Genomic DNA, 26,266 nt, shown 5'->3' on the forward strand with positions numbered 1-26,266 from the left:
CCCCCGCACTGTGACCCACTTTCTGGATGCTGAGCAAAAAGCCTCCCTCCCTAATTTCTCGATGTCAGGATTATCTCGGGAACAGGCACTTTACCGCGCTGAGAACCTCACGCTATGACGTAAATACGAAGGAGGTGGCCGACCACAAATAACACGCGGGAATCAACTTCAGGGCGCACGGACGTTTTGCCCTGCTTTGTGTGTTTTAGTTTACCGCGGGGTTACTCTAAATACATCCCTAAACGAAAACAAAGTCAAATGACCCCGTCAAGTTCCACGTTGGTTTTTTTTTTTGGCGACTGTTTTCCGAGAAAAAACAAGACAATTCATTTTCCTGATTTTTCCGTGTGAATGGCTTCATCCCCCACCTCCCCCTTATTATTTTTTTTTTTTTAGCTGTTAATTCTATTTGTACAGAAAAAAAAAATGCAGCTGAATACGCTGGGTGCTCATACACCTGCTAAAGACGGGAAGTGCCCCCTCAACGATCTTTACCAAAAAAATAACGAATGTTTCGATGTGAGGAGACGTTTATTAATGAGACATTGCAAAAGACCCGCTGCAGAATTACGTATTTCGTCTACATTAACACCAAATCAGCTCAGCGTGATTAATACTTGTACCGAAACGAGTAAATAATCTTCAAGTACTCGTTGCACATTGTTCCTAAGAGCCTTTCCACACGCGTGTTTTGTGCTTAATTTTACGTCCAGGTGAAACGGCGACATGTTTGTTTAATATTCAGGTGCCTTGTGTGGTTCTATTGCAAAAGAGCTAAACTTTCAAAATTGCCAAATGAATGAGTGGCGCATTAATAACTCCCTGCACTAAGTATTAGTTATTAATTCAGTTGCTACTCACCGTAATATCCTTAGTTATACGGAAATTAGTTTGTATTCCCAGAGATACAGTATCTATGTTCATGTGATTTCCCCTCTATATTAGCATACTACTTTTAATTTCTAATTTCTCTAAGTGTTGTAACTCGCCAGATTCCACACGCAGGTTTATTTATTGAGACACAAAGCCATTATTTAGCTGAGAGTTTAATAATGTCACATTCTGCAGAAGACAAAGAAATTCAGATGCAGAGCCTAGTCTCACTCCACCTTTTTTTTTTCTTTTTTTTTTTCTTTTTTACCCATGCCCCAGCTGTTGTGATTTTTTTTAAGAGTTTTGAAAGACGCCTGGCAGAGTGCTGCAAGGGGTTAATGCAGATTTTGGGAAACACTTGGGAAAATACAAAGAGTTGAAGTTTTAGGACTTTGAGGCGTACCAGGTGTTTGTTATTACCAACTCGGTGGCTATATTGAAGTGGAGATATAGAGATAAACGGTGTATTAATCTCATTTATTTCTGTTAATTAGTCACGTGGTTTGGTTTTAAGGGCTGTCCCTGTAGTGACTGAAGAGTCGAGCACCTCTCTAGAATATTTCATCCCATGCTGAGACAGGTATTTAAGGAAGATAAAATGAATCATCCTCTAAGGTTCAATACGTATCTCCACTGATTATGTCCAGAGCACAGACGTCTGGACTTCACTTGGCTTAAATTTTTAAATAACGAGACATTAGTGAGAAGAAAAATAAATAAATATTTAAAAAGTCACCCTGAACACTGATTTTTAAAATGTGAAACGTTACTCCAGAAACCTGATTCTAGAAATTATCGTCAAAACCCCCCAAACCCCATAGAGCTGTCACGTCTAAATCAAAATAAGTCGTGAATTCCCAATGAGGAATAAGCAAAATGAGTGATTTATTATTAATTTGATGATGAAAAATACACTCACAGAAACTGATAAAGGAGGTAGAAAAAGGTGATGAGCTCATGGAGAATTTAAAACTGGAGACTCTACAGCGCGTACTTCATTACGACCGCCCATATAGCGCCATATATAGTCCATCAGGCTTTATAAATTGAACAGAGCGACGGATGATTTATGTTTACAACTAGGCTGAGTAAAGTTACCTTTGCAAAAACGAGCTAAGATTGCGGTGAGGATGCGAGCCGTAGCTTTCTCTTAAAACCATGAAAAATTCAGGTGGTTAATTTGAGCTGCTGCTAACTGGAGCAATAAACAATTGCTTGAGTCTCCTCTCAGACAAGAGGGAGAAAGGTAATTTGCCACGGTGCAGCGTTTGAGCGCAGTATTAAGAGTTGAGTTTAGTCCGTCACAATGCAAAAAGTGAAAAAGTATTCATGTTGGCAACGTGGCAGGCAGTTGCTTTTTTGAACTGCTTTGTGTATTAATAATACTTACAGGGACGTTCTGCTGCTCTTTTTGGTAAAATGCCATCGACGAGTGGGGAGTTCAAAAGAGAGAAGCTTTTTAGTGTAAACCTACTAATAGGTGCAGCAGCTAATGGAACAGAAGGGTCGTTAGTGCTCCTGGCAGAAACAACGCAACGGAAGAGAGAAACGGGGGCTTTAGAGATGACAATTGCAGTGTAGCTGCAAAAATTCAGAGGTAAATTCTAATTTTTTTTTTTTTTTCTCTACCAACTCCCATTCATTACTCTGTCACAATGAAGTTACCATTTGTATTTGCTCTTCTGGAGCAGGAGAAGGGAAGAATTATATGTGTTTTGTTTGTTGGGTTGTTTTTTTCCTTTTCTGGAAAAAAAAAAAAAGTCTTCTCACCTTTGAAAAAGCTGAGCAAATAATTCAGCTTTAATTAGAGCATCAACCAAGAATCCCCGTGTCAGTGTTGGTGTGGAACACGCTCTGGAAATAAAGTTGTGCTCTGCAGTTCAACGTAAAACAGAAATAAAGACAAGAGGCTCAAACTAAGCGTGGACAAAATCAATTTCTCCTACTGACAGATGATGTTATCGAAAAGAAAATAATCAACAAATACCAACTAATTCCAGATGCCACAGCTCTTTTCTTCTTTACGAGGGTAAAATTGTTCTTTAAGAGGGTAAAACTGTTCTGTAAGAGGGTAAAATTGTGACATCTCTATAGCCATTACACGGGGTCTTTTGACAAATATTGCATTTTCATGTATAATTTAATTTTCTCTTTTAATATTCTCTTCAATTTTCTCTTTAATTTTCTCTTTAATATAAAATAAACGACCACGAGATGTGAACGCCAATCCAAGAAAAGCTCCTTGCCTTAAACTACAGCGTTGGGAAAAGAATAGCGCAGTCACAGATTTTTCCCGGATCACCCCCTTTCTCTCCTCAATAAAAAGTCATTCTCAAGCCCTCTTCTCGCCTCCCATTACCTGACATGTGGGACATGTGGCACCCTGGGAGAAGCCGAAGCGAAGATGGGGTCTCCTGCTCATCGCGAAAACGTTGCTCAATCCCATCATACAACTCGGAGCCTCTGTCTCACACTTAAAGACATCCGGATTTCTTCTAATGCAATATAACTAATGAACCAGCAATTAACTTCTGTGTTCAATAATCATCTCCCAACACCTATGTCGATGCCTTTCCTGATCCTAACCAAAGCATCTTTTGTGCTTTTTTTTTTTTTTTTTTTTTTTTTTTTTTTTTCTTTCCCATTATAAAGCTGGTTTTAACTGCAGGCTATATAAGTCTACCCTCAGGATGGCAGAGCCAGTACTAAGGTATCCACCATGAGGAGCTATGGCCTCCCTGTAGAAGAAGCAGAAGCAAAGATTTCTTGTCAAAATAGATGGGGTCTGGCAATATCCTGCAGTAAAAAAGGCCGGGTGGTAATTGCAGCAAGAGAAATTCCTATTAGTTATTAGGAGAAAAATGAAATATGAGGGTTGTCAAGCACCGAGGCAGAGGCTGGTGGAACACCCCTCCTTGAAGGTGCTCAGAAGTCAGCTGGAGATGACGCAGGTGGGACCCAGAGCTGCCTTTAAAGCTGGCCCCGCTTGATCCAAGACTTGGGCCGTATGACTTGAGGGATCCCTTCCAACCCAAGTCATTCCACGATAAGTAACAGGCAAATGGGGTGAGAACAGGAACCTGACTTCGAGGCCGAGCTGGGGAGGAGGTTCTAAGCCAGCTGGCGACGGAGGAGCCTTCTGTCTCCTCTGCTGCTCTCACACCTTGCTGCACCGAAAGCATAGTGCCTCCCCTTTATTCGCAATGAAAGGGGTGGAAACACGAACGCTAGATTTTGTGGTAAGCAGAGTCACTCCTGTAGGAAATGCCCTCCAAAGAGAAAAGGTCTTCAAGAAAACGATGTCTGGGCTGTGTCCTGCCATAGTCACCGATACGGAAAGACCCTCTGAAGGGCAGAGAAACCTTCATCCACAATTATCTCGAAAAAGCAACCAGAGAACAGCCTCGTTCACTCCGGTCTGCATTTGGGAAAACATCACACTGTTGGACCAGTATCAGTTCCCGGACCCGCTAACATTAGCTTATTGCCAGGAAAAGGGAATCAACCTACAGACCAAATGTCCAACTCAAGTATAAAATCTGCAGATGAGGGTTATCGAATTCGGAGAAATCAAGAGAGAAAAGCACTTCCAATATCGCGGTCGGTTGGTAGCGTGCCGGACTTGAAACGGAGGGTTGAAGCCAGGGCTGTGGTTCTCCAGACTGTCAGGGCTGGACAATGCTCTCAGGAAGATGGAAGCCACCCCATACGCATTAAGAAGCCCCCAAACCAGTTTACGATCAAATTTTCATCTCGTGGAGCCGCATCAAACAAGCCCAAAGCAAGTGGAGTTGCTGCTGGGAGATCCTGGAGAAAATATTCGGCATTTAGCAGACTACTAAATAAATCTGGGCTTTGGGAGCTGCATGTTCGAGCATCAGCTGGTGTTAGAGCATCAGCGATGTCTTGCCTGAGGGTCGGAAGCCCAGGAGGTGATTTGGCCTCCTCTGCGTGGAAACTACCCTCAAGGAACAAACTGTTCCCCAGCACCCAAAAAGAAAGGCGCCTGGGCTTTGATTTTACAAATATCCACGAGCGCCTCAAGGCCAGCAGAGTAAATTCCGTTAAAAGAAGCAATAAGTGATGTATTTCCACCTCTTGGACAACATACACTTGCCCTGGAGAGCAAAGCTTAAAACAGATTTTAGCACAATCTAGGGAAATTATATCCACGTTGAATTTTTAATTAATCTTTTAATCATATGAACAAGTTTAACTGTAAATATTCCACTAGCGCAGACAATCACGGTGAAATTCTCCAAAGGAGTTTCTCCTATGCTGTCAGCTGGAGAAAACCGGTTTTATTTTATTCCTTCTACGCGCTTCGTACGTCAGCAACAGACCTACCAGTGAATTACCTTTGCTCTAACGCAAGAGAATTAGCATAGATTTACATCTTCTGGTAAAACTAACCATCCATAATACCGAAGAGCTTCATTCCAGTGATGATAAATTCACAAATACTGTAAAATCCCAGAGCGCATTTTTCCAAGGTTACAAAGGATAGGCCTGGTATCATCTTTGTGAATGAAGAGCACAAAATTTGGGGAAATTGGGCATTTTTAAATTTTTTTTTTTTTTCCCCCCACACCAAAAGGTTTTATCCAAAGTTTCAACAAAGCAAACGAACATGTTTTTGGAGCATCAGGAGCACTAGAATCTCCTGAAAAGCAATTCCTCCTGTTTAGGATCTGAAAAAAAAAAAAAAAAATCCCTACGTCTATCACATATATTTGTTACGAACGCAGCCAAACTCCGGGAAAGTAATGCAGCGTAGCAGAAAATGAAGTGTAAGACATACGGACAAACCAATAAAAAATGAAAAGCCGTGACTCGAGATGTTTCCTGACATCAGAGGAAATGTCGTTAATGTAGCGGGAGGGTTAACTTGGGGAAGGGGGAGGGCGAGGGTTCTCCAGGCCCTCGTGCACCAAAATTAACCACAAAAGTTTTTTCCTTTGAGTTGATGAATGTATATAAATAAAAACAAATATATTCTTGGCTCTCTGTATTATTTATATTATAATTTGGGATTAAGAGTTATTCTTAGGCATTCTGTTCTTCACTAACAAAGGGAAACATTCAGCTTTTCTGTTCCATCTGTTGTCAATAGATTCTAAACATTTTGTCAAGGAAACCCGTTTAGCTATTTATTTATTTGTTTATTTATTTATTTATTTATCTATCTATTTAGTTATCTAGCTATCTATTTATTTATTTATTTATTTATTTTTACGGCTGGAGAACTGAGGTGTAAACAAACAAAAATACTTTCCAGAAAGTCAACCAGAGTGAAGCGTCTGAGTGGATTCTTCCGCGTGGCTATACGGGCAGGCTAAAATTCACTTTAACATGCGGACACTGTGCAAATCCACACAAGATCTGTATTTGGGGGGGGTTATACAAGATCTGTGCGTGATGTAAATAATGTGTGGTTCACAAAATGACCCTGCGTTTGAGAACGGCTTCTCCGTCCTTCGTGAGAAAGCAAAGTCCGGGAGAAATGAAAGAAAAATTGTGGCACGAAGTCATTGCGGAAATGGCAGCCGCCTTTAAATGACAGTTTTCAAAGGCAAGAAAGAACATGAACGGTCCCTGGAGTCTCGAAGTGCCTTTACTTGTTAGCGTCGCGCTTTAATGTGATCTATGAGGGAAACAGCGAGATGCATAAAATTTAACATATTTTTGTTTGATTTTCACCGCTCCGTTTTGTATTTAAAATGCGAAGGGAAGAAAACAACCCAAAACTACAGTAAAAAGCTTTTTTGCTCCCTTTCATGTCTTTGTTACAAGTCACAACTGTCATCTGCAAAGATTAGAGAAAATGAAGAACCATCTTCCTCTCCTGATCCGCAGTTAAGATGAAGGTGAATGTGACGGAACCCTTTGCGTTCCTCGTGGTGTGTTTGTTAAAATATAAATTCCGATCTAAAAAGCTTTATTATCTTCGTTTCTTGTCACTTGTAATTGGTGATTTGTTTCCCAATTTTCTGCCTCGAATAACGCAGGGATCTGTAAAAGTCGAACTTCTGGGCCACCCAGAAGGCTGGTGCATCTCCGGAATGGTCACACTTGCATCAAGGCAGGCAAAGATGAGACAACCCCAGCTGCCAATCTCTCACCGTGCCGCGTAGAACCTCCCACACGGGTCCCTGTAGACCAGGGGAGACCACGCAGCCCCCTCCAGCACTAGAAACCACCTTGCCCGGGTGAGTTGTTAACTCATTATTCATGTGGTAGCTCTAATTCTCCAAACTACTAATTAAGCAGAAATGCCTCACATCCGTTAGATTTTTTTCTCTTCGGAGCCGAAAATTTTCAGGTGCATGCAGCTTCAGGCTTTGTGGGAGGAGAGGGAGTAACTTTGAAAAGTCTTTGCTAGGGCTTGCTGCATATTATGCCCTTTGCTTTCATTGCTGGGCCAGCACGATCGAAGGGTGAAGTGAAAAAGAGACACGAAAAATCGTATTTCAAGATGCGCGCTCCAGCTTCCCAATCAAACTCTTTCAAGAGGCTGCGTACGCAGCCGTGCACACTCGGGGAGATGAACGCAGCTTTTTCTTGGGTCGCATAAAGGCAACTGGGCTTCAAAACTCTTTCTAAAATTACGCCTTGTTCTTCTCGCATACGTAAGGGGCGGGGGGAGGAAGGGATGTGCTCTGAAGAAGAAAGCCCACGTTTCTGTAAGGCTCGGGAATTTGGTTCAGCTTTCCCATCATATTTAGCTTTTGAGTGCTTTAAATATCTGTATAATAATATTTTTTTTGTTTTTCTACACGTTTTCGCATGGAAGGACTTAGAGCATCCTACATCTGGAATTATTATTACGGATGCCAGAGGAATTACCTTTTTCTGACCAGCTTAAAAGTGAGTCTCAGCTTTTCCCATCCGCACGGAACGGTGCAAACAGCTTGTCGTCAGCTGCAGAATGACTCTGTTGTTGCTCTTCAAAAGGCTTTTTTAATGCAGTTTTGCCGTTGGGATGGCACTGACATAGAGCAAAGGCAGAGGCCACCCCCATCAGGGTTGGGTGACGGTCATTCTCTCGGTCTCCTCACGCCCAGCCCACCACCCGTCTCGTGTCAGCCTCCTTATTCCAGTAACTTATTCAAATATCACGGAACGAGTTCTCAAAATATCCCACAATGACATAACAACGTTGTTAACGCACTGGAATACGCTCTGATAAAGTTACCGCGTTCCACTTTGCCAAGACATGAGTGAAAACCACGGGTTTATCATCTACTGGAAGTTTTACACCAATTATTACAGCCGGTGTGGTGGTTCAGATATTTGGGGGTGGGTGTGTGTGTGTACGTTTGCACAATTGGTAAATGGAAATCTCCTTGGCATGCTTCATCCCTTTGCAACATTTATTTCATGAGTAAGCTTTAGTACAAAGCTCCACAGACATGAGCCCAGCCAGTTCATTACTATGCTTAATGCCTTCCGAGCTGGATCAGTTCAGAAATCGTTACTTCCTAGGCGTAAAAGATCAGAATTAGCATCTGTGAATTTTCCAATATTGTTAAAACCACCGTTTATCAGCCGATAGCCTTGGCATTTATAAGCACAAGCACAGAATAGTTTTTATTGTTTTTTTTTTTTTTTTAAAAAAAAAGAAAGGAAATGAAGTGGCTCACTACAAGTGGGTCTCCTTGTTAGAATTATTAATTTGAGAGTCAGTCAAGCACTGATTTCTCTGTCACAGAAAAGGCTGAATGAGAGCAGGGGATGCTTGCTCCTGAAATTTATGAGACCGACATCAAGTCTCTTTCGTACACTGCGGAGAGAAAATACAACAAATCCTTCACTGACAAAACTTAAGTCCCTGGATATTCTGATGTTCTCTGTACCTGTGGAGAGCGTCTCTAAGGCAATACGACCACTCAGTCATGAGAAAATCACTCTATTTAATTCAGTCTAGAGTGCGAGTGTTACCTCTAGATAGTTGTATTCAAGATGATCATCGCACAGAATAAAGTTCTCAATCACTATTCTGAAAGACTGAGCACTTTTCTTCGTGGTTTTGAAGTGATTTATTCAGTAGCTGAAGTAGACTACTCAGACAAATGCTGTAACAGCTCGGGTGCAGGCGCTGATTCAGGCGTTAAAAAAGTTTTGCTTGAAGGAAGGAAATTAATTAAGTCCCTGAAAAGCGACGCGAAGCCGCCAGATGACTTGTGCAAATTGGTGTTGCACGATCAGGGGGGGAAGGAATTAAAAAGCAGGCCACTTGGCGAGGGTGTAGCTCTCCATCCTTCCCTATGGCTGATCTACTGGAGGAGATCGCCCACCGTTTCCAAGCCTCGGAGTTTCAAGCAGATTTAATTTATTTTTTTTTTTTAAAAAAAAGGATTACAAAGGTGAAGTGTTTAATCGGATTTCTAAAGACACTTGGATACCCGATTCTCCTCCAAAGCCAGCAAGTACTAAACAGAAAGTATTTTTACTCGATCATTAGCAGCCGATCGAAGGTGCAAAGATCTTTTGGAATTTCCCCGTCAGCTCTAAACCACCGAATCCTGATGGGTAAGCGCACGCTGTGGCTAAGTGACCGTTACACCCACCGTGCTCAACGGTGATGGAGCTCCTGGATGGCCTGAACGACCCCTTGCTGTTGTCTTTCCCTCCTTGGTGGACTAGAGAAGTTAACAAGGGCTCAAGCTCAGGTGACTCAAACAGCTGAAGTTGGGTAAAATAAAGAGTCTAGAGAGCAGGGTAGAGAGTTTAGCATGAGTTCAGTCTGATCCCAAAGGTTTCACCACCAAACACTGACCCCAAGCGAAGCCACCATCTTCTTTCCAACCTGGTCACAGAGAAGATAAGAGGGTCCCGAGCTCAAAGATCAAAGCCTCATGTTTTGTTTCTGACTCTGCCTCAACTTCATGAGAGCGGGAAGTAATTTAGGATTAGATTTTGGAGTGATAGAATTTTGCATAAAAATATTACAGAAGACAATGAATCACTGGATGTCCGGCCATTTATACCTATGGTACCCAAGCACCCGTATTCACAGGGCCTGCGTGCAGGCGACCAACGACGACCCGTGGCTGCACAGGGAACAAAATCCCCACAAATATCAGCAGGAGGACCTGCAGCCTTACATATCTACCGAGCAGGAATGACAACCCGATCGCACATCTACGGCAGGAACCGCCAGGCAAAGAGGGATCACGAGGGCAGGAATTTCCAGGGCAACTGATGCTGGGAAGGGAATAAAGCCAAAGAACCAGCCTGAGGGCTGTCAGCTCCAACTTTCAATACCTACGTGCATCCCTCTTCTCCAGCTCTCAACTAGTAAGGTCTTTGGAAAGACGTCCAGGAGGTGCTTTTGTGCCGGTCCGAAGACGGAGAGAAGAAAATCGCTCCCAGGGAGAAGATCGGGCGTGTTTTTCATCCCCGCTGAACCTGGCACGGCACTAGTTTTACGAGTTTTTCATCATCATTTCTCTCAGGACTACAGCACAAGCTTGTAGAGGTAAAATAATGCCGCACGTGGAGCTGGATTATTGGGTTTGGGCACAGGGGGTGCGAAAACAGCCCCTGTACAGGAGAGTCGGGCAGGATTTCTGAAAGGCAGCTGATGTCAAACAAATCTGATTGCTCTCTAATGAAAGCATTTGCCGCTCCAGAATCTAAATCATACACAGGTATGCAGCGTGTTTCAAAATAGCCTACGAAGGCACAATGAAAAGTAGAGCTGCAGCGAACCTCGGGAAGCGGCAAAAAACCCCCAGTTTTTCAGCTAGATACATCACGGAAGGGATTGAGGCGAAGTGGGGTGACCTCTCCACAGGCTCTGTCTGACGAGACAAAGGAGAGCTGGGGAGCCAAGAGGAAGCAATCGCTGCAAGGCACGAGGATCAAAAGGGATGAGGTCTTTGGAGGCGAGAGTAAAACCTCGCTGAAGTTCATCATTTATTTAGGTATCAGACTTTATTGTTGCTTTCCCGTCTCACGCTTAAGATCATGCACACCCCTCGTGCACAGGTGTCACAGGAAATTTTACAACAGGTAGGATGAGCCCACATCACATCTATTTTTTTTTTTTTCCCCTTGTTCCTGCCAGCAGCACATTCTGATTCACAACCTTATTGAAAATAGTGTTTTTATTAGGAGAAGAATTCTGTCTCATCATTTTGCGTAATTTTCTCGTAATGGTTTCTAATAAAGTGGGTGAATAACGTAGGAAGTATTGGCAACTGTTCTAATTTTTTAAAAGCTTTCTCTGGGCCCTTGGTCACATCCCTCTGGGGTTCATCTTCTGTGGATGTTGAAATGATGGAATTTAATAAGTGCAATTATTCATGGAAATTGATTTTCGAAGTTGTACATGGGAATGCTCAGAGAAGTCGAATTTAAAACGTGCACGTCAGGATTTCTGACCAAAGTGCTTGTATCCTTATCCAGTTAGAGACCGAATGCAGGCGGCTTATCTGGACGATGACAATTAAGTTACACTGCTCACTTTTTGAATATTTGCCATCAAAGCAAAAAAAAATAAATGTGCAATGAAAAAAGATACTTTGAATCATGAAGAACTTTCGGGAAGAATTCTCGGTCTGTTGGAGAATGTGAAAAAAAAAAAAAAAAAAAAAAAAAAAAAAAAAAGGTGCCAACCCTGATTTCTGAGACCGAATTATTTGTAATTAAATATTTGATGTGGTCAAAACAAGTTTCTTGGAATGTTCCAGATGGCAAGCAAGCGGCTTCAAGTTGTTCCTGGCGTTTTTTTCCACCCGAGGGTAGTGGCTATCAGTTTTATGAGCGAATATATCCAACTGGTCGTCGAATACAGGAAGGAAAACAAACACTAAAGCTTCACCCAACCCAGGTTATTTCTCCAGTTGTTAATTAAGACACTTTTAGCGAGAGCTGGCCATTTGGAACTCTCTAAAATTGAGCTGTGTAGGCATCTTCTCCTCAGCTCTTAAAGCCAAAGCACAAAGGCCGAGATAGTCCCTGTCTATATAAATTTGATTTTCTACTACTGGCTTAACAGTGGCGAAGGACTCAACTGAAAACTCATTAAAGATACGAAACAACTTAAAATAGGCTTGGGAGAAATTGAATCCCTTCTGGAATTAAAAAAAAAAAAACCCAAACCCAAACCCACAACTTTGCATTTAGTCCCGACCATCCGTTATTAGACGCAAACCTTGACCGGTAATAGCTTTTATCTTTCGCTTCCACAAAATTTCTTGCGTAGGCCAGTCAGATACCTTTCCATTTTACATAATAACTTTGCGTTTGTACAAAACGTCATCAAATTTTCTGCAGAACCCGCCGAATATTGGGGAGCGGCTAGGCTTTTTGCAAATACCTCCGCCGTAACGTGCGCACCCGGACAGAGAGAAGCTGTTTGATAAAGCGGCAGTAGAAACAATTTAGTCCAGGATTCCCAAAGGAAACGGCAAAAAAAAGCTGGACAATGTGGTTTCGTAGTGCTGTAAAATACCAATTCCGACGAAAAAATATCCCCAGATATCAAGAGTTTTGGTTGGTCTGCTAGAACTGAGATAACTAGTCTCGCCGTGCACCCCTAATGCACCAAGTTAATGAATCCCCCTGTAATATCTGATCCTTCCCAGACTGCCAAGCAGAACTTACCCATTTTTTCCTCGGAATAAAAAGTGCTAAAGAAGAAATGATGAGGAAACCATTAAACTTTTTGACTGCCTTTAAACTTTGAACTGTTTTTCCCAGTGCTAGGAGAACGGTCCGTCACCACTGCAAGGATCCAGGTCTCTGCATACCACGCTGAGAATTTAGATGAACTGTCACAGAGGCTGTGCCATGAATAATGAATCTCCACCACTCTCTCGGCACCATTTTGACAGACACAAAATTGGAGTCTTGCGATTGCCATTAAATTCAAACATGGGAGGCCAGCCCAGGGAATAAGATCTTTAGGTCCAGTTTTCTGCACAAGTGGGAGTCAGCATTAGGAGCAGATGATTTAATAAGACCTACTGAATAAAATGAGCGTTCTGAGCAAAGAAATTGGACATCTTTGAGAGTGTCCAGAGGTTTGAAGCTAAGACCAAACAGAAAATGGACTGCAGAAACAGCTTAAGCAAGCAGCACGTACGAACAAAGCACCGGCGAAAGCCTAAAAATAAACCCACAAAAATAGCATAACCTCAGAGGAACGTCTTTTTTGTGAAATGAAATGAATGGAAATAACTACTTACCCAAATTTTCAATGGAGTAATAACGCTGTTTACTGTCCACTCGCACGGTCTCGGCATAGGGACTGCCCACGCCGTAGCCGATGATGTACCCGCGGACGACAATGTTTGGGTTCAGTGGAGGAGTCCAACTCATGACAATACTTGTTGTCAAGGGCCTGACATGAAGAGAGCTTGGCTGGTCAGGAACCTGAGATTCTGGGATTCAAAAAAGGAGAAAAAAAAAAAAAAAAAAAAAAAAAAAAAAACTTGAGTTTAGATTAAAAATAAGCGCACAAAAAAAAACCCAAAACCCAACCAGGTGCCCCCCGATTTACATGCAGAGCTTACATGCAATTTCATTTCTGAGCTACATCCTTCCCTTCCAAACGCACCGATATGCCTCAAATCAAATATCTCCTACTGCTTTCCACCTTTAGCATAAGGCTACAGGAGAGATTTCAAACGATGCAGGAAAATGAAAGGTGACCCGCAAAAGAATTTCCAGGAGGACAAATTTTCTCTTCCCTGGTCTATTTGCAAGCTCAGCAGGATCCTGACCGTTGGTCGCATGAGTTGTCCTGCACTCACAGGTTATTTAACAAACAGGTTTCCTTTATTGGTGATATACTTGTACATCCCGGCAATAATCTGTCTCATTCCCACGAAAACAAGGCGGGAATTTCCCTCTTGGCCACACAGCTCTTGCTTTGAAGCTGCTCGAAATAACGCACCAACGTTTCCAAAATGAAATCATAGTATGAGAGAGTCTCAGTACAGGAATTCCCAGGTAAAAAAAATCATTACGTAGCAATGAATCACTTGGTGTCTATTTGCCTCCTACAAGCCACGTTTTACTGTCAGGATTAGAGGAGTAAATGCCTTTTGTTTGAGTTTACCCGGTAACCACCATAGCACAAGTCTCTTCAGAGGAGCTGCACAGTAGCTTGTCTTTTTGAGAGCAGAAAGAGACAAGTTACTATTTTCCCCCAATAAAAAGGCTTGCAATATAGTAGATGAAAGTTTTTATAGACGGCAACAAGGACAAGGTAGAAAAAAAAAAACCAAACCAACAAATAATAATCTAAAATGATGTAAACTCAAACAAAAGACACTTCGCAGTTGTGAAGCATTCCCACTGTAAACCTTGGAAAAAAGCGATAAAACCCAGAATTAACTAAGCAGCACGACACGCGGCCTCGGTATTTTACGGCCTGTCCGATGAATTCTTCGGCACACGTCAGAGCACTCCGACAACCCGTTGCCCCTTCGGGGAAGTCCGATTAATTAGTACGTTACCGGTCTGAACCACCCAGCAACTTTAGAAGTCCTTTGCATTCGACTCCTTTAAAATTGCAAAGCGCGGGGTCTCGTTTACAGGTCGAAGAAAACTCACTGCAAAGGCGCTACTCGCAAAAAGAAGAAACAGATGGCACCAGCGGGGCCACCGTAAGTCAGGTTTAACTTGCCGTTTACCCCCAACTCCCCTCCCAAACTCGGTTTTAATGCAGAAGCAAGAGTTACTTGAGCCGTTCCTCAACAGCGCTGCTTGAAAAAACAGACAGAAGGATTTCTCGCAAGCCCCGGCGATAAAATAACAACTGAATGCCTTGAAATGGGAAGCTGGATAACGGAGCAAGACTGAAATTCCTCCAGCTTCCTAAAGTGGCAATTCTCGGGGAACGAAGGAGACGGGAGCACTCACAGAACCCGATTTGCCTTCCAACGATCATTTTTTTTTTACATCTGCCACGACGCCGGGATTTCAGTTGCGCTACAGATAACCTCTAGGCAGGCGTTTAGGTTAAAACTACTTTATTCAAACACGGCGTATTCTTGATTTCGAACCATTCAAATACGCGACTCGGGCGTTTCAGAGCGAAATCCTGACTTTTTCTTTCAAAAAGCCAAAAGGCAGTTTAACTCCTTGTACCCTTCTTGCGAATTAAGTCTCTAAAATGATATTTTTGAACTGTTGTTTGAACATTAAAGTTGCATAAATAGAGAGTTGCTCTTTTTTTTTTTTAATTTTTCACTTTTTTTTTTTTTTTTTTTTTTTAAAAAAAAAAAAACAACACAAATCCAAACCCAACACTTTTCTGATTCTGAAACAGCTCCAGATTGTATAACTTGTGCCATGTAGTTCACAACCCAAAGTACAAAGTTAAAGGTCAGAATCAACTCATTTTTCCCCTCAAACAAATTTTTTTTTTTTTTGCTTTTCTTTCCCATGAAGCACATTTCCCACCGTAAGGACTTTTGCCAAACGTAACACAGAGGCAAACATCGAAATCCATCAATTCTTCAGGCAACCGGACCATCCAGCCTTTGCATGGATCTGCTGATTCTCAGCATCCCAGCACTCAGATATCCAGGAGTAAAATCCTTATTGACACAAATATCGCGTATTTCTGCTTTTTTTTTTTTTTTTTTTTTTTTTTTTCATTTCCTCGCATGTGTTCTAGATCGACACATTTACTTTTCTATCTCCTGGGCTTGAACATGATCTTCAACCTTGAGGGCTTGAGTTCTCCATTCTCCTGCGTGAAGTGCCAACTGAGTTCTTCATCCTTAACCCCAAAGGAACCACATTTAAAAATCTTGCTTCTGACTGCGCCAAGAGTTTATCGCTTTCCTCTCGGGTGAGGAAATTTTGGGATAGTTGTAAAGCAGACACACGCTCCCAAGACAACATCTGGCACGCAGGAGGAGAGTTCCTCAGGAGATGTCGCCATGAAATCAGATTTCTAGGTGCTGCGTTTCTTACTTTTTTTTCCCTTATAGACACAATTAGGCTCCCAGGAAATGGAAGCTGAAGTTCTGTCTCACTGCCTGGTGTGACATCTCCTCCTGGGATGTCGCATCTGCTCACACGTGCCTCCAAGTCCTTCACTGGGCTTCTACGTGATGGCTTTGAGTCCCCACGTCTTCCATCCAGGAGCTACCGTGCTTAGCTCTACTTAAAGGCCCCTAATTCCACCGTCAAGCTGGAAAAAATGCTTTACATTTCGGTCACTTTAGCAATTTTCCGAGACGTTCAAAGGTGTACGGTTTACAAAGTCAGGGTACTTTTTATTCATCCTATTTTGTTCACGTATTTCCCCGATCGCTTTTCGGTATAAATTACAATATGATAGCAGTCTAGCTTGTCATGCTCTTAACGCACTAATTTAGAGCTGAAGCTAAACTATATTGCTCTCTAATATGTATAACAGCTTCCATCTGTTCAATGCAGTAATCAGAAACCAAGCATCCTAAACTCATTTTCCTGGAGGATACCTTTGCTAAGTTGATCAGAGATTCTCTTGCATCTTTGCTCAAGCTATTTAAAACAGACCCTTTGGGAAAAAAACAAAAAACAAAAAACAAACCTACTGCTTTCCATTTATTTTTTAAATATTTTTTTTTCCCATTTTTTTCCTTCTTCTTTTTAAAGCACAAAATCTGAGGTTGAAAATAAATATTTAAAACCTTCCCAGCTGTCAGTAAAGGCATGCGAGCTTTCTAGGGAACCTTGAAGAAGCAGCTATGTTTGGATTTCTAATCGCTTACAAAAAAAAAAAAAAAAAAAAAAAAAAAAAAAAAGAATTTCCACCGGGAGTCAATGCCGTTCTCGGGGATAATGTTTGTCTTCGTGTTGCTGATGCCAACCAGGCTTCCAGTGAAAGCAAGAGGAACTGAATTAGCCAAGGGACAAGAGAGGGAACTGCAGTTACCAGCCTTGCTCTGGCCCACCCTATGGTTAGTCAACACTTGCAGGACTTTGCGTAACTACAGGAATAAGATTTCTCCGCAGGTTTTCTCAGAGAAATTCGATCTCGCCGGCCACAGAGCGCATTCCCCGCATCAGGCTGCTGCAGCTCCGCGAGGAGAACTCATCACTACAGCGAATGCAAATGCACGGAAATACCTTACGCGAACAAAACGGCTTGGCTTGAATTTATTTGCAGGAGCCCACCTCCATCGCACAGCCCCTGCAGCGACTCGATTAATGCCTTCACGTGCGCGCACGTACGTGGGCACAACAACTTCAAAGGAACGTCGTGGGCACGAAATACAAATCAAACCGAATGTGCTCAAATGTCTTCCTTTTTTTTTTTTTTTTTTTTTTTTTTTTTTTTCCGTGGCGTGTTCAGAATTTATTTTTCCCCCTCGCCAGTGAGAAGCCAGCTGCTCACACCTTAACCACATCGCCTCCAGCCGAAGCGTAACTACAAAGATATCATCACGCACGGCGGCGTGGCGTGGCCCGTTGGTATGGTTACACCCCGTCTAGAAGCATCACCTTTTCTTTAAAACCCTGAAGAGAAACCCCGGGTTCTTTCTTTTTGATGTCGCACACGACGGTCACTCCTGGTGCACCGGAAAATTGATTTTTAGACATTGGAAAAGGCAGAAATTCTTCAATTTGAATTTTTGAGCTCCTAAGGAAATCTGGCCAGTCAAAAGAAAGGCAACATCAAGTAGTACGGCGCATTTAATCTGATTATTTATTTCTTCTTTCATCCAGTTTGCTTTTGATCCTTTTTAGGTGACTTATTTTGTTTTAGCAATTTTCATCAGTTTCCTTGTATTTCCTATTCATCTCCTTTCTGCCGCGTATTTGCTTCTTACGGATTGTCTGTAGTTTTTGCTGTGACTTCCATCTGTCAGATTCTTTGTTCCATTTGATTTGCACTCCGTTTAATTTTTTTTTTGAGGTAGACTTTTTCATTCCTCTCCTTTCATTCCTCTGCTACTTCAAATATCCCAGTCATTTTATGTAACCCTTTCATTTCAGTGTTTTTCTTCCCTTTTTGTGTCAGCATCTGCACTGATTTATATAGCCCACAGTTTTCAGGTATCTGCATCCCATCATCTTTCACTAATTATTCAGCTCCCTTGCCAACCTGCATTTCTAACATTTCCAAAGAAAGGCTGGGAAACAGGATTTGACCTATTTGAATATTTGCTTAGTGAATTCTTCGGATTGTTGGCATCATTTTCATCGTTTCTTTGGATTGATTACATTTATCATTTATGAAGTCACAGATTCGCTTCGCCTCCTTATCACAAATGGCCCCGATGCCCAGGAGCTAAATTTTGGCACAGAATTATTTTAACAAAGGGTTCTGACTCCTTGGTCTTGGTGGTAACACAGAAACACAATCCAAAGCATGTGGGAACCAGGAATAGACAAAAACATCTGTTGGTGGGTGTTTAGACCCTGGGTGTGTCACCCTAACCTCGGCCTGAGCGACAACTGCCGTGACATCCCTCAGCTAGAAGCCTTTAGGAGACAACAGCTTTTAAAAAAAGATGCATTTACCATCGAGATCGTTCTCGGGTGTTTCTGCTGTGTACCAGTCCGAGGGGGGCCCTGTCCCGTTCACCGTCATGGCAGCCACCTGGAAACTGTATTGGCTTCCCTTCTCAAGTCCTGTTTAGAAAACAACAACAACAAAAACCACAAATAAAAATCATACAGAAGGATGAATCGTACAGAAGGATGAAGAAAACAAATTAATGACAATCCCAGAGTTTGTAGTAGACTTTGTGTAAAATGAAATCTCTAGTAATAGCCCGTTGGATTTACCATATGTAAGGAAACAGAAAGAAATGCAAATATAAAAAAATATATATGCAAATACATAGCAAGGGACTCCCCCTGCACAGTGCAGCCCTGCAAAGCTTCTCAGAATCCCAGAATCCTTCAGGTTGGAAAAGCCCCTCGGGATCAGCGAGTCCAACCCTCAGCCCAACTCTACAAAGTTCTCCCCTACCCCACATCCCCCACAGCTCATCCCAACGGCCCTGAAACCCCCCCAGGGATGGGGACTCCCCCCTCCCCGGGCAGCCTGTTCCACTCTCGGACCACTCTTGCTGGGAAACATTTTCTCCTCCTGCCCAGCCTGACCCTCCCCTGGGGCAGTTTCCAGCCGTTCCCTCTTGTCCTGTCCCTGATCCCCTGGGAGCAGAGCCCAGCCCCAGCCTCTCTGCAATGTCCTGTCAGGAGCTGCAGAGAGGGATGAGGGCTCCCCTCAGCCTCCTCCACCTCACACTGAACACTCCCAGCTCCTTCCCTGGCTCCTCACAGGATTTATTCTCCAGCCCTTCCCCAGCCTCGTTGCCCTCCTCTGCCCTCGCTCCAGCCCCTCCAGATCTCTCTGGGATTGAGGTGCCCAGACCTGGACACAAGGCTCCAGGTGTGGCCTCACCAGTGCAGAGCACAGGGGACTGTCACCTCCCTGCTCCTGCTGGCCACACCAGTGCTGACACAAGCCAGGATGTCTCGCTGCCCAGTTTGCAGGAGCGGTGCCCGGGCAGGGCTGTAGCACAAAAGCACTGGGGGGAGGTCGTCATTCACGTGGGAAAAGAGATTTCTGACCAAAAGAAAAGGCTTCAAAAAACGATTGAGGGCTGCACCGGCCCAGGATTAGTTTGGGTCGCAATTTCCATAGGTCGTGCTTGTACTTATTAAATTAATGGATGTGCAATTAGTCGAAAAATGAAGAATTGTTTTACATAACTTTGCCATTCATTGCACACTTAACAAAACCAACCCACTGCTTTTAGCATGCAGGGAACTGCAGGAACACTCTCCTTATGCATCAAATTTCCAGGCTAGGCACTGGATTAGCAACTGAAGAGCGTTTTGCTTTCTGGTGCTCCTGATTGACTTCAGAGCACACAGTTCAGGCAAAAACCGTGAAGTCTTACCAATATTATGAAACGAGCACGAATTCGGAAATAAAACATTTTCCTCTGTGGCTAAAGCCATCAGAAAACAATTACTGCCGCGTTTTGGAATGTGCCACAAGACTTCTCAGTCCCCGAGGTAGGGATGCAGGTTTATCTTTTTGCTCAGTCTATACTGACCACAAAGTGCAGGGGGCTGGCAAAAAACGTTTCGTTTAATTGCAAACATTCTCTGGAGAACAAGGCTCATAATTAAAAAGAGCAGTTAACATTTAGCTGACATGGAAGCCTCCTCTAAAATTGATAGTGGCTATTTAAAAACCTGCACTGTAACTCCGAACTCCTTTGCTATTGCAGATGTTCTGATTATCCCATAAAGCACCTGCCTACCAAATAGGATTGCGGCAAAGATGCGAAGTGCCGGGGCGTTAATATTTAAAAATGTCCATTTAGAAGAGCCACGTCGCTTGGTCTCCAGCAATCGCACTATATGCATGCAGAAAGTAATAACGAGACCTGGATATTTTGTTCTTAATTGCTTTCTAAAACACGTATTCCCAAGCTTTGCGAAACAAAGCGCTTCACTCTCGGGCTGTACGGAAGCACCAGGACTCCCGCAGCTCTTCAAGCCTGGAATAATTCATGTGAAAGAAAAGACTTTGCTCAAGACGTGGGGGGATGTAGAGCCATAGAGATTCATCTGCTCTGCTCCCAGGTGGCTTTCCCTTCCCACAGCCTTTCTCCCTTCGCCGAGGGTGTGATCCGCAGGGATGGGATCGGGAGGGATGATGGGAGCAGAGCTCTGGAGGTCCGTGCCTTCACTCCGAGACTTAACGGTATCGCTACGTTTTCTTCTCTAAGCCCTCAGAGCAGCAGCAGCTCAAACATCTGAGCGGTTTGCATCGTTATTTCTGCTTTGTCCGCCAGCAAATAGATCCATTCCAACTCGCTCAACGGGCTTAACATGCTCTCATTCCCCCCAGGAAGAAGTTGTGGTGCAGGTGTGATGCTGCCTTCACGAGGGGTTCCGTGAGGAATTTGGTCAAGAGCAAGGTTAGATGACCAAGTTGAGATTTCATTATTTACGGTCTTCCTCATAAAAAAAAAACGTTCTACTTTTGATTTATTTTGGAAACAAAATCGTGCTTTCCCCTTCCAACCCCGAAAACGATACGGTTATTCTGAAATATCACTTCTGATTCTCATCGTTTACATTTTACACGTGAAAGTAGACGTAATTCAGGTCTTCTGAGGTGAAATCATGGCTACACTGGATCCAGGGGCAAAACTTTGACAAAAGTTTAATTTTTTTGCCCTTGACGCTTTGCTGCTTTCTCGGTTATGTCTTCAGCATCACACAAGAACCCCGGTGAAATTCATTTTCACCCCCTCAAATTACTTGGTACCCTTACGACACTCATCTGGCTACTTTCTCTCTTGCAATTATAGTTTTGCTATGATCTACTGTTGCGCTTTTTATTCTGTGAGGAGATATTTTCCATCGAAATTCTTGGCAAAGAAGCCGGGGAAATCGATACTTTTGCACCCATGAGAAAAATATGAGATGTTGATTGAATGCTCTAAAAGAAAAATAATAATAAAAAGAAAAGAAAAAAAAACAGCGGTGGCTTAAGATACTGGACACAAGCAATGCCGCTTCAAATTCATTAATGATAAAATCCAGGAGACAAGCAGATGATAAAAGCATTAAGGAAAAAAAAAAAAAAAAAAATTGCTTGAGAAAAAGCACCCTAAAGACTGTCTTTGTACGACACAATAAATGCTACCTGCCAGCAGAGAAATCAATGTTCCCTTGAAGTGAAAGTATATTTTATTCCCAAAGCATTTAATTCATCAAAACCTTGCAAGGCTGTACCATGTGAACACTGACCTGTGAACAAGTACCAGAGGTTGTTTGGCTCCAGTGTTTCAATCTCACCCCTGCGGGTAGTCTTTCTATGTCGGATTTTATAGCCCGTAATAAATCCATTTTGAGTACCTGGTGGTGGAGGCAACCAGCTAACTTTGATGCTCTGTAAAAGAAGAGATATTATTGCTGATTTTTTTTATTTATTTATTTATTTATTTATTTATTTATTTATTTATTTCCCCTGGCAAGGAAATGACAAAAATAAAGGACATAAAATAATTTTTTTTTTTTTTTTAAAAAAGAAAAAGTAAAAAAGCTGTGTGTGGTTTTTTTTTTTCCTAGTAACAACATACATTCTACTAAGTTAATCGTTTTGAGAAGAAATCAAATCAAATCTAAAAAAGTTTCACGCTGGCATAAAGAAAACCGTATACTTTTGCTATAGAGACAATTCATTTAGACAGTACATTTTCTCCATTTTGAGGAATTTTTCATTTCAACAGGCCACTAGAATACCTAAGATAGCACAAATGGCAGCTCTGGGGTTGAGTAGACGCTACAACTCATTTTTCCCTTGCAACCCGAAGGGCCAAAGTTGCCTTTTTTTTGACGGTAGGATACAAGTATCAACATGAGTAGTTCTAACCATTATGGGTTTTTTTTATTCCATTTTAATTCCACAGACCTTCACGGAGATGTTACTTCAGCCTCGCTGTACCCATGTAAAGAAAGTGAAACGTCTCGGGAATAAAGTTATGGCCGATCCGAACACGTAAGAGAATTTTTGCTGAGTTATTTGTCAGAGTTAGCAGCAATGCAACTAACCAAGACCAATCGCTTCTTTTTGTCTAAATATTGCTTGCCTGCTTTGATTGTATGAGGGATTTTATCTCAGTCTAACAGCCCAAATTGAAACTGTCCCTTCCTGATGGCTCAGACTGCCCTACATGGCCAGACACCCATCTCCGCCACCTCTCTCCTGGGAGAAAGGTCTGATGGAATATTGTTGCTGTGATACAGACACCAGCCCATCGACTTGGCCCCTCCTGTCCCCTTCTCTTGTACTTTTTTTTCCTTCCCGTGCTTAGTAGAGGTTTGTGTGGCACTGCAGGGCTTGTTTTCTTTTCAATCCCATTCATTTGTCATTCAACCCCAATACCAGAATCCCAGAATCCTCTGGGTTGGAAAAGCCCTTGCAGCTCCTCCAGCCCAACCATGACCCTCCCCCTGACCGTTCCCAACTCCCCCAGATCCCTCAGCGCTGGCTCAGCCCGACTCTTCAACCCCTCCAGGGATCCCGGGGACTCCCCCCTGCCCTGGGCAGCCCATTCCAACGCCCAACAGCCCCTTCTGCACAGAAATCCTTCCTCAGAGCCAGACTAAACCTGTGCTCCAGACCCTGCCCCAGCTCCGTTGCCCTTCTCTGCCCACGCTCGAGTCATTCAATGGCCTTTTTGGGGTGAGGGGCCCAACACTGAACCCCCTCAGCGAGGGGCGGCCTCCCCAGTGCCGAGCCCAGGGCTCAGATCCCTTCCCTGTCCCTGCTGGCCATGCTATTTTTGTTGCAAGTCCCCTGTGCTTCCAGACTTTGAACAGCCAGACCTTTCTGAGCAGCAGCAGCCGGGTCTGCACGCAGCAGCAGGGACGTGTGTTCTCCCTGCCTCGCTTTATATTTGACCACATGGCATTTCATTTACGCTGTTATCTCCCAGGCGCTCGGCGTTGTAAGGGTTTTCAGCAATCAGCTTTCGCTTTTGCTACACTAAATTGCTAAGCCATGCTTCCTCGCTCTCCATCCCATGCACTAGGCCAGTGCGGGTGCGTCGCTGGGTGACTCCACCGCCAGCACTCCCCGGCCGAGACAAGCCAACACCTCTCTCCATCCTTTGTTCTCAGTCACATCGGCTGCTTATCACAAAGGGATCTTTTTCCTTAAGCTGCAGGAGCTGCTTTTCTTCAGGAGCCTTTTGTGAGGGATCTTATCAAAAAACTGAAGGAAAGCCAAGCCCAACAGTATCAACTGGATCTCCTTGCCCATGCGCTCAATGACTCCTTCAAAGGACTTTAATACAAAAGCTGTATCGATCCCTCCTCCTCATATCATGTTCATCCATATGTCTATTCATTCTGTTCTTTATTACAGTTTCTATCAGTTTGTCCAGCAAGAAACCACTAGATTTATTGGGCTGGACTGATAAGAGAGCTGATATTGTCCACCAAACAATCTGGGCACCAGCCGTTCCTTGCAAGTCTCCAGTCCCTCAAATGTTTTTACTCAGCACGATACAAGATATTCAGGGCATTAAGGGTTTCTTGTGGAACAAGACCTCCCAGTTGCACAATTGCATCTATATGATCTCTTACAGCACTGCATTACACCTTTTTAGACAAAGAGGAAAGTCAACCACATCACCGTGGATGGGTTTTGACCAAATACATTTTATGACCATTATTGAGTTGCTTAGTCCCCGCATAAATACGTTACAGCGCATATCAAATTAATTATGGCAATAGAAAAATCAATTTTGCACATATACTGCCCCGTGATTTATTGTTACAATCAATTATACATTTCAAAATCAATACTTCAGCTTTTCATTGCCGAGTGAAATAATGCCGCGTTGGTTTGCATTAGGGCAGCACAAACTCCCATTTTTCAAAACCAGAGCGATCGTTTTAAAAACAGATTTGGTCACTTTGCATATTGAAATTGCCTACATATAAAATGTTTATGGGAGAATGCAAACACCCAGAGAGTGGCTTTAAAACACATTTCCCAGGTAGAGAAGAAAGCGGAGCATTTGGATATTTCCTTAGAGGAGGGGAAGAAAGAACAACTCCATCTTTCTCCTGCTCTTTCCAAGAGCAACAAAGCTCTTCTGAAATCCCAGCTGCCCCCATTCAGGGAAAAAAAAAAATAAATTATACATACATATATATATATGGAGAAGAAACAATAAAGTGGAGGGACAGGAATGCTTTTGGAAACCTGTTGCACAGCTCATGCAGGTAGACGGTTATAAGAATGATTTATGGATTGAAAAATCCCACCAGAAGGGACAAATCACATGGGTCTCTCAGTTTGGAAAGTGCAGCAACGCCAACTTTTCCCCAAAGGTGCCACTTACGGGATATTTAGAACTGAACCAGCTGATAGAAACCACAAGTCCACTTTGAAAAAAAAAAAAAAAAAAAAATCCCATCGGTTGGAAGACTTTCCAATGACCCAGATTTTTGTGTGGATCTTTGGGTGATCCACCATCATTTCCAAACCGCAGGCTCCATTTTATCCCTTTATTTCAAACGGAAAAAAACCTGCTGAGCTGAGCGTGAGTAACACACCTGGGAGGCCCCAAGACAATTTGTTGCCCTCTAGGAGAGGTGTTGGTTATAGTTGTGGGGAGGAAAGGGTCTTCAGGCCAGTGTCCACGCAAATTAAAAAGAGTTTCTTGCAAATGGAACAATACTTACACAGCAGATCTGCCACTGGGGTGGTTTAACCCCTCGATGGGGCCACTTAGCAACCATTTAACATTGCCATTAACTGGAGCAGGAGCGCCTCTAGTCTCACTCAAGCCATTTCATCGAAAGCTTGCAGGAGGCTGGGGTGCTCCATGTAAGACCGTGACCGGGCAGCATTGGTTCTACCTGTCTGAGCAGAAAAAGCTCTGAAGGCTCCCAAAGGAAGGGCACACCCGCATAAGGGTCCCCATGTCCGAGCACGTTCTCCAAGCACATCCAAGAATGTGCCCAAACACAGCAGAGGACAAAGCCTGTTGCACGCAGGCCCTGGTACTACATGCGTATAATTACTCATGAGATTTAAACCCGCGTAGTTTTTAGGGATATAAGGAACTCTTACAGCCGTGCTATTTCTAGACTGAACTTGACACTAATTCGATGTAAAAAAAAAAAAGACAACAAGAGTTCCAGCAGAAGCACCCAAGCAGCTGTGACACCTGCAAGCACCGCGCAGTTTTTACCAGACCCCAAATATCTCGAAGTCAGCAGTGACTTCACATCTCCCCGCGCAGCAGGTCTCACAGAAGCAATGGGTTTGATCTAACACTCAAGGTAGAATAAATAAGATCTTCCTTATGATTAGAGGAAAAGGCGGATTCTTTACAGATCCACCTAAAGCTGTCACGGTAACGGTAACAGTTCACTTTCACCTCAACCTGGTCTCCATGGACACCGCAACGTTGCTTTTTATCAATAGTACTTAACATGTGACCCTTTGCTCCAGGAAAATCAATGACTAAGGTTCTGACGGGCTTCTTGTCCTTTCTTCTGCTTAAGAGAGAGCAGTAATGACTAGCGCTCTAATCCTCCACACTTTATCTGTGAGGTAACCAACAAAAAGAAAATATTTCCTTTCTGTTAGACCAGGTCTGGTGAAGTTCCCGCTGACTGAAAAAGGGGAAACATAACCCCCATTTAAAAAAAAAAAAAAAAAAAAAACAAAAAACCCACATCATCCTGTACCTCAGTAGGCTCCCTAGGTCGCAATTTTGCGTATTTTTGAGCAGTTTTGACTTTCCCTACCGCATTACAGCACCAAACTTCCGTGCCACGTGCGTAGCATAGAGCGAGTGTTGCCTGGGAAATTTGTCTTCTCGTTCAGAACTGCCACGTAGGGGAAAAAAAAAAAAAAAAAAAAAAAAAAAAAAAA

At 43.0% G+C, this 26,266-nt stretch overlaps 1 protein-coding gene across 1 annotated transcript in view; it reads right to left on the minus strand.

The window, feature by feature from the left end:
- Positions 1 to 26,266, minus strand: part of DCC (DCC netrin 1 receptor) — a 260,983-nt gene that overhangs the window by 63,290 nt on the left and 171,427 nt on the right. The window contains exons 11-13 of the mRNA XM_026865876.1: positions 21,616 to 21,757; positions 18,355 to 18,465; positions 13,071 to 13,265 (exon numbers count right to left, since the gene is read on the minus strand). Coding sequence (XP_026721677.1) covers positions 13,071 to 13,265; positions 18,355 to 18,465; positions 21,616 to 21,757 — 448 coding nt within the window. The remainder of the gene's footprint in view (positions 1 to 13,070; positions 13,266 to 18,354; positions 18,466 to 21,615; positions 21,758 to 26,266) is intronic.

Source organism: Athene cunicularia, assembly GCF_003259725.1.
Source record: "Athene cunicularia isolate RWA chromosome Z unlocalized genomic scaffold, athCun1 chrZ_part1, whole genome shotgun sequence".
Taxonomy (NCBI): Eukaryota; Metazoa; Chordata; class Aves; order Strigiformes; family Strigidae; genus Athene; species Athene cunicularia.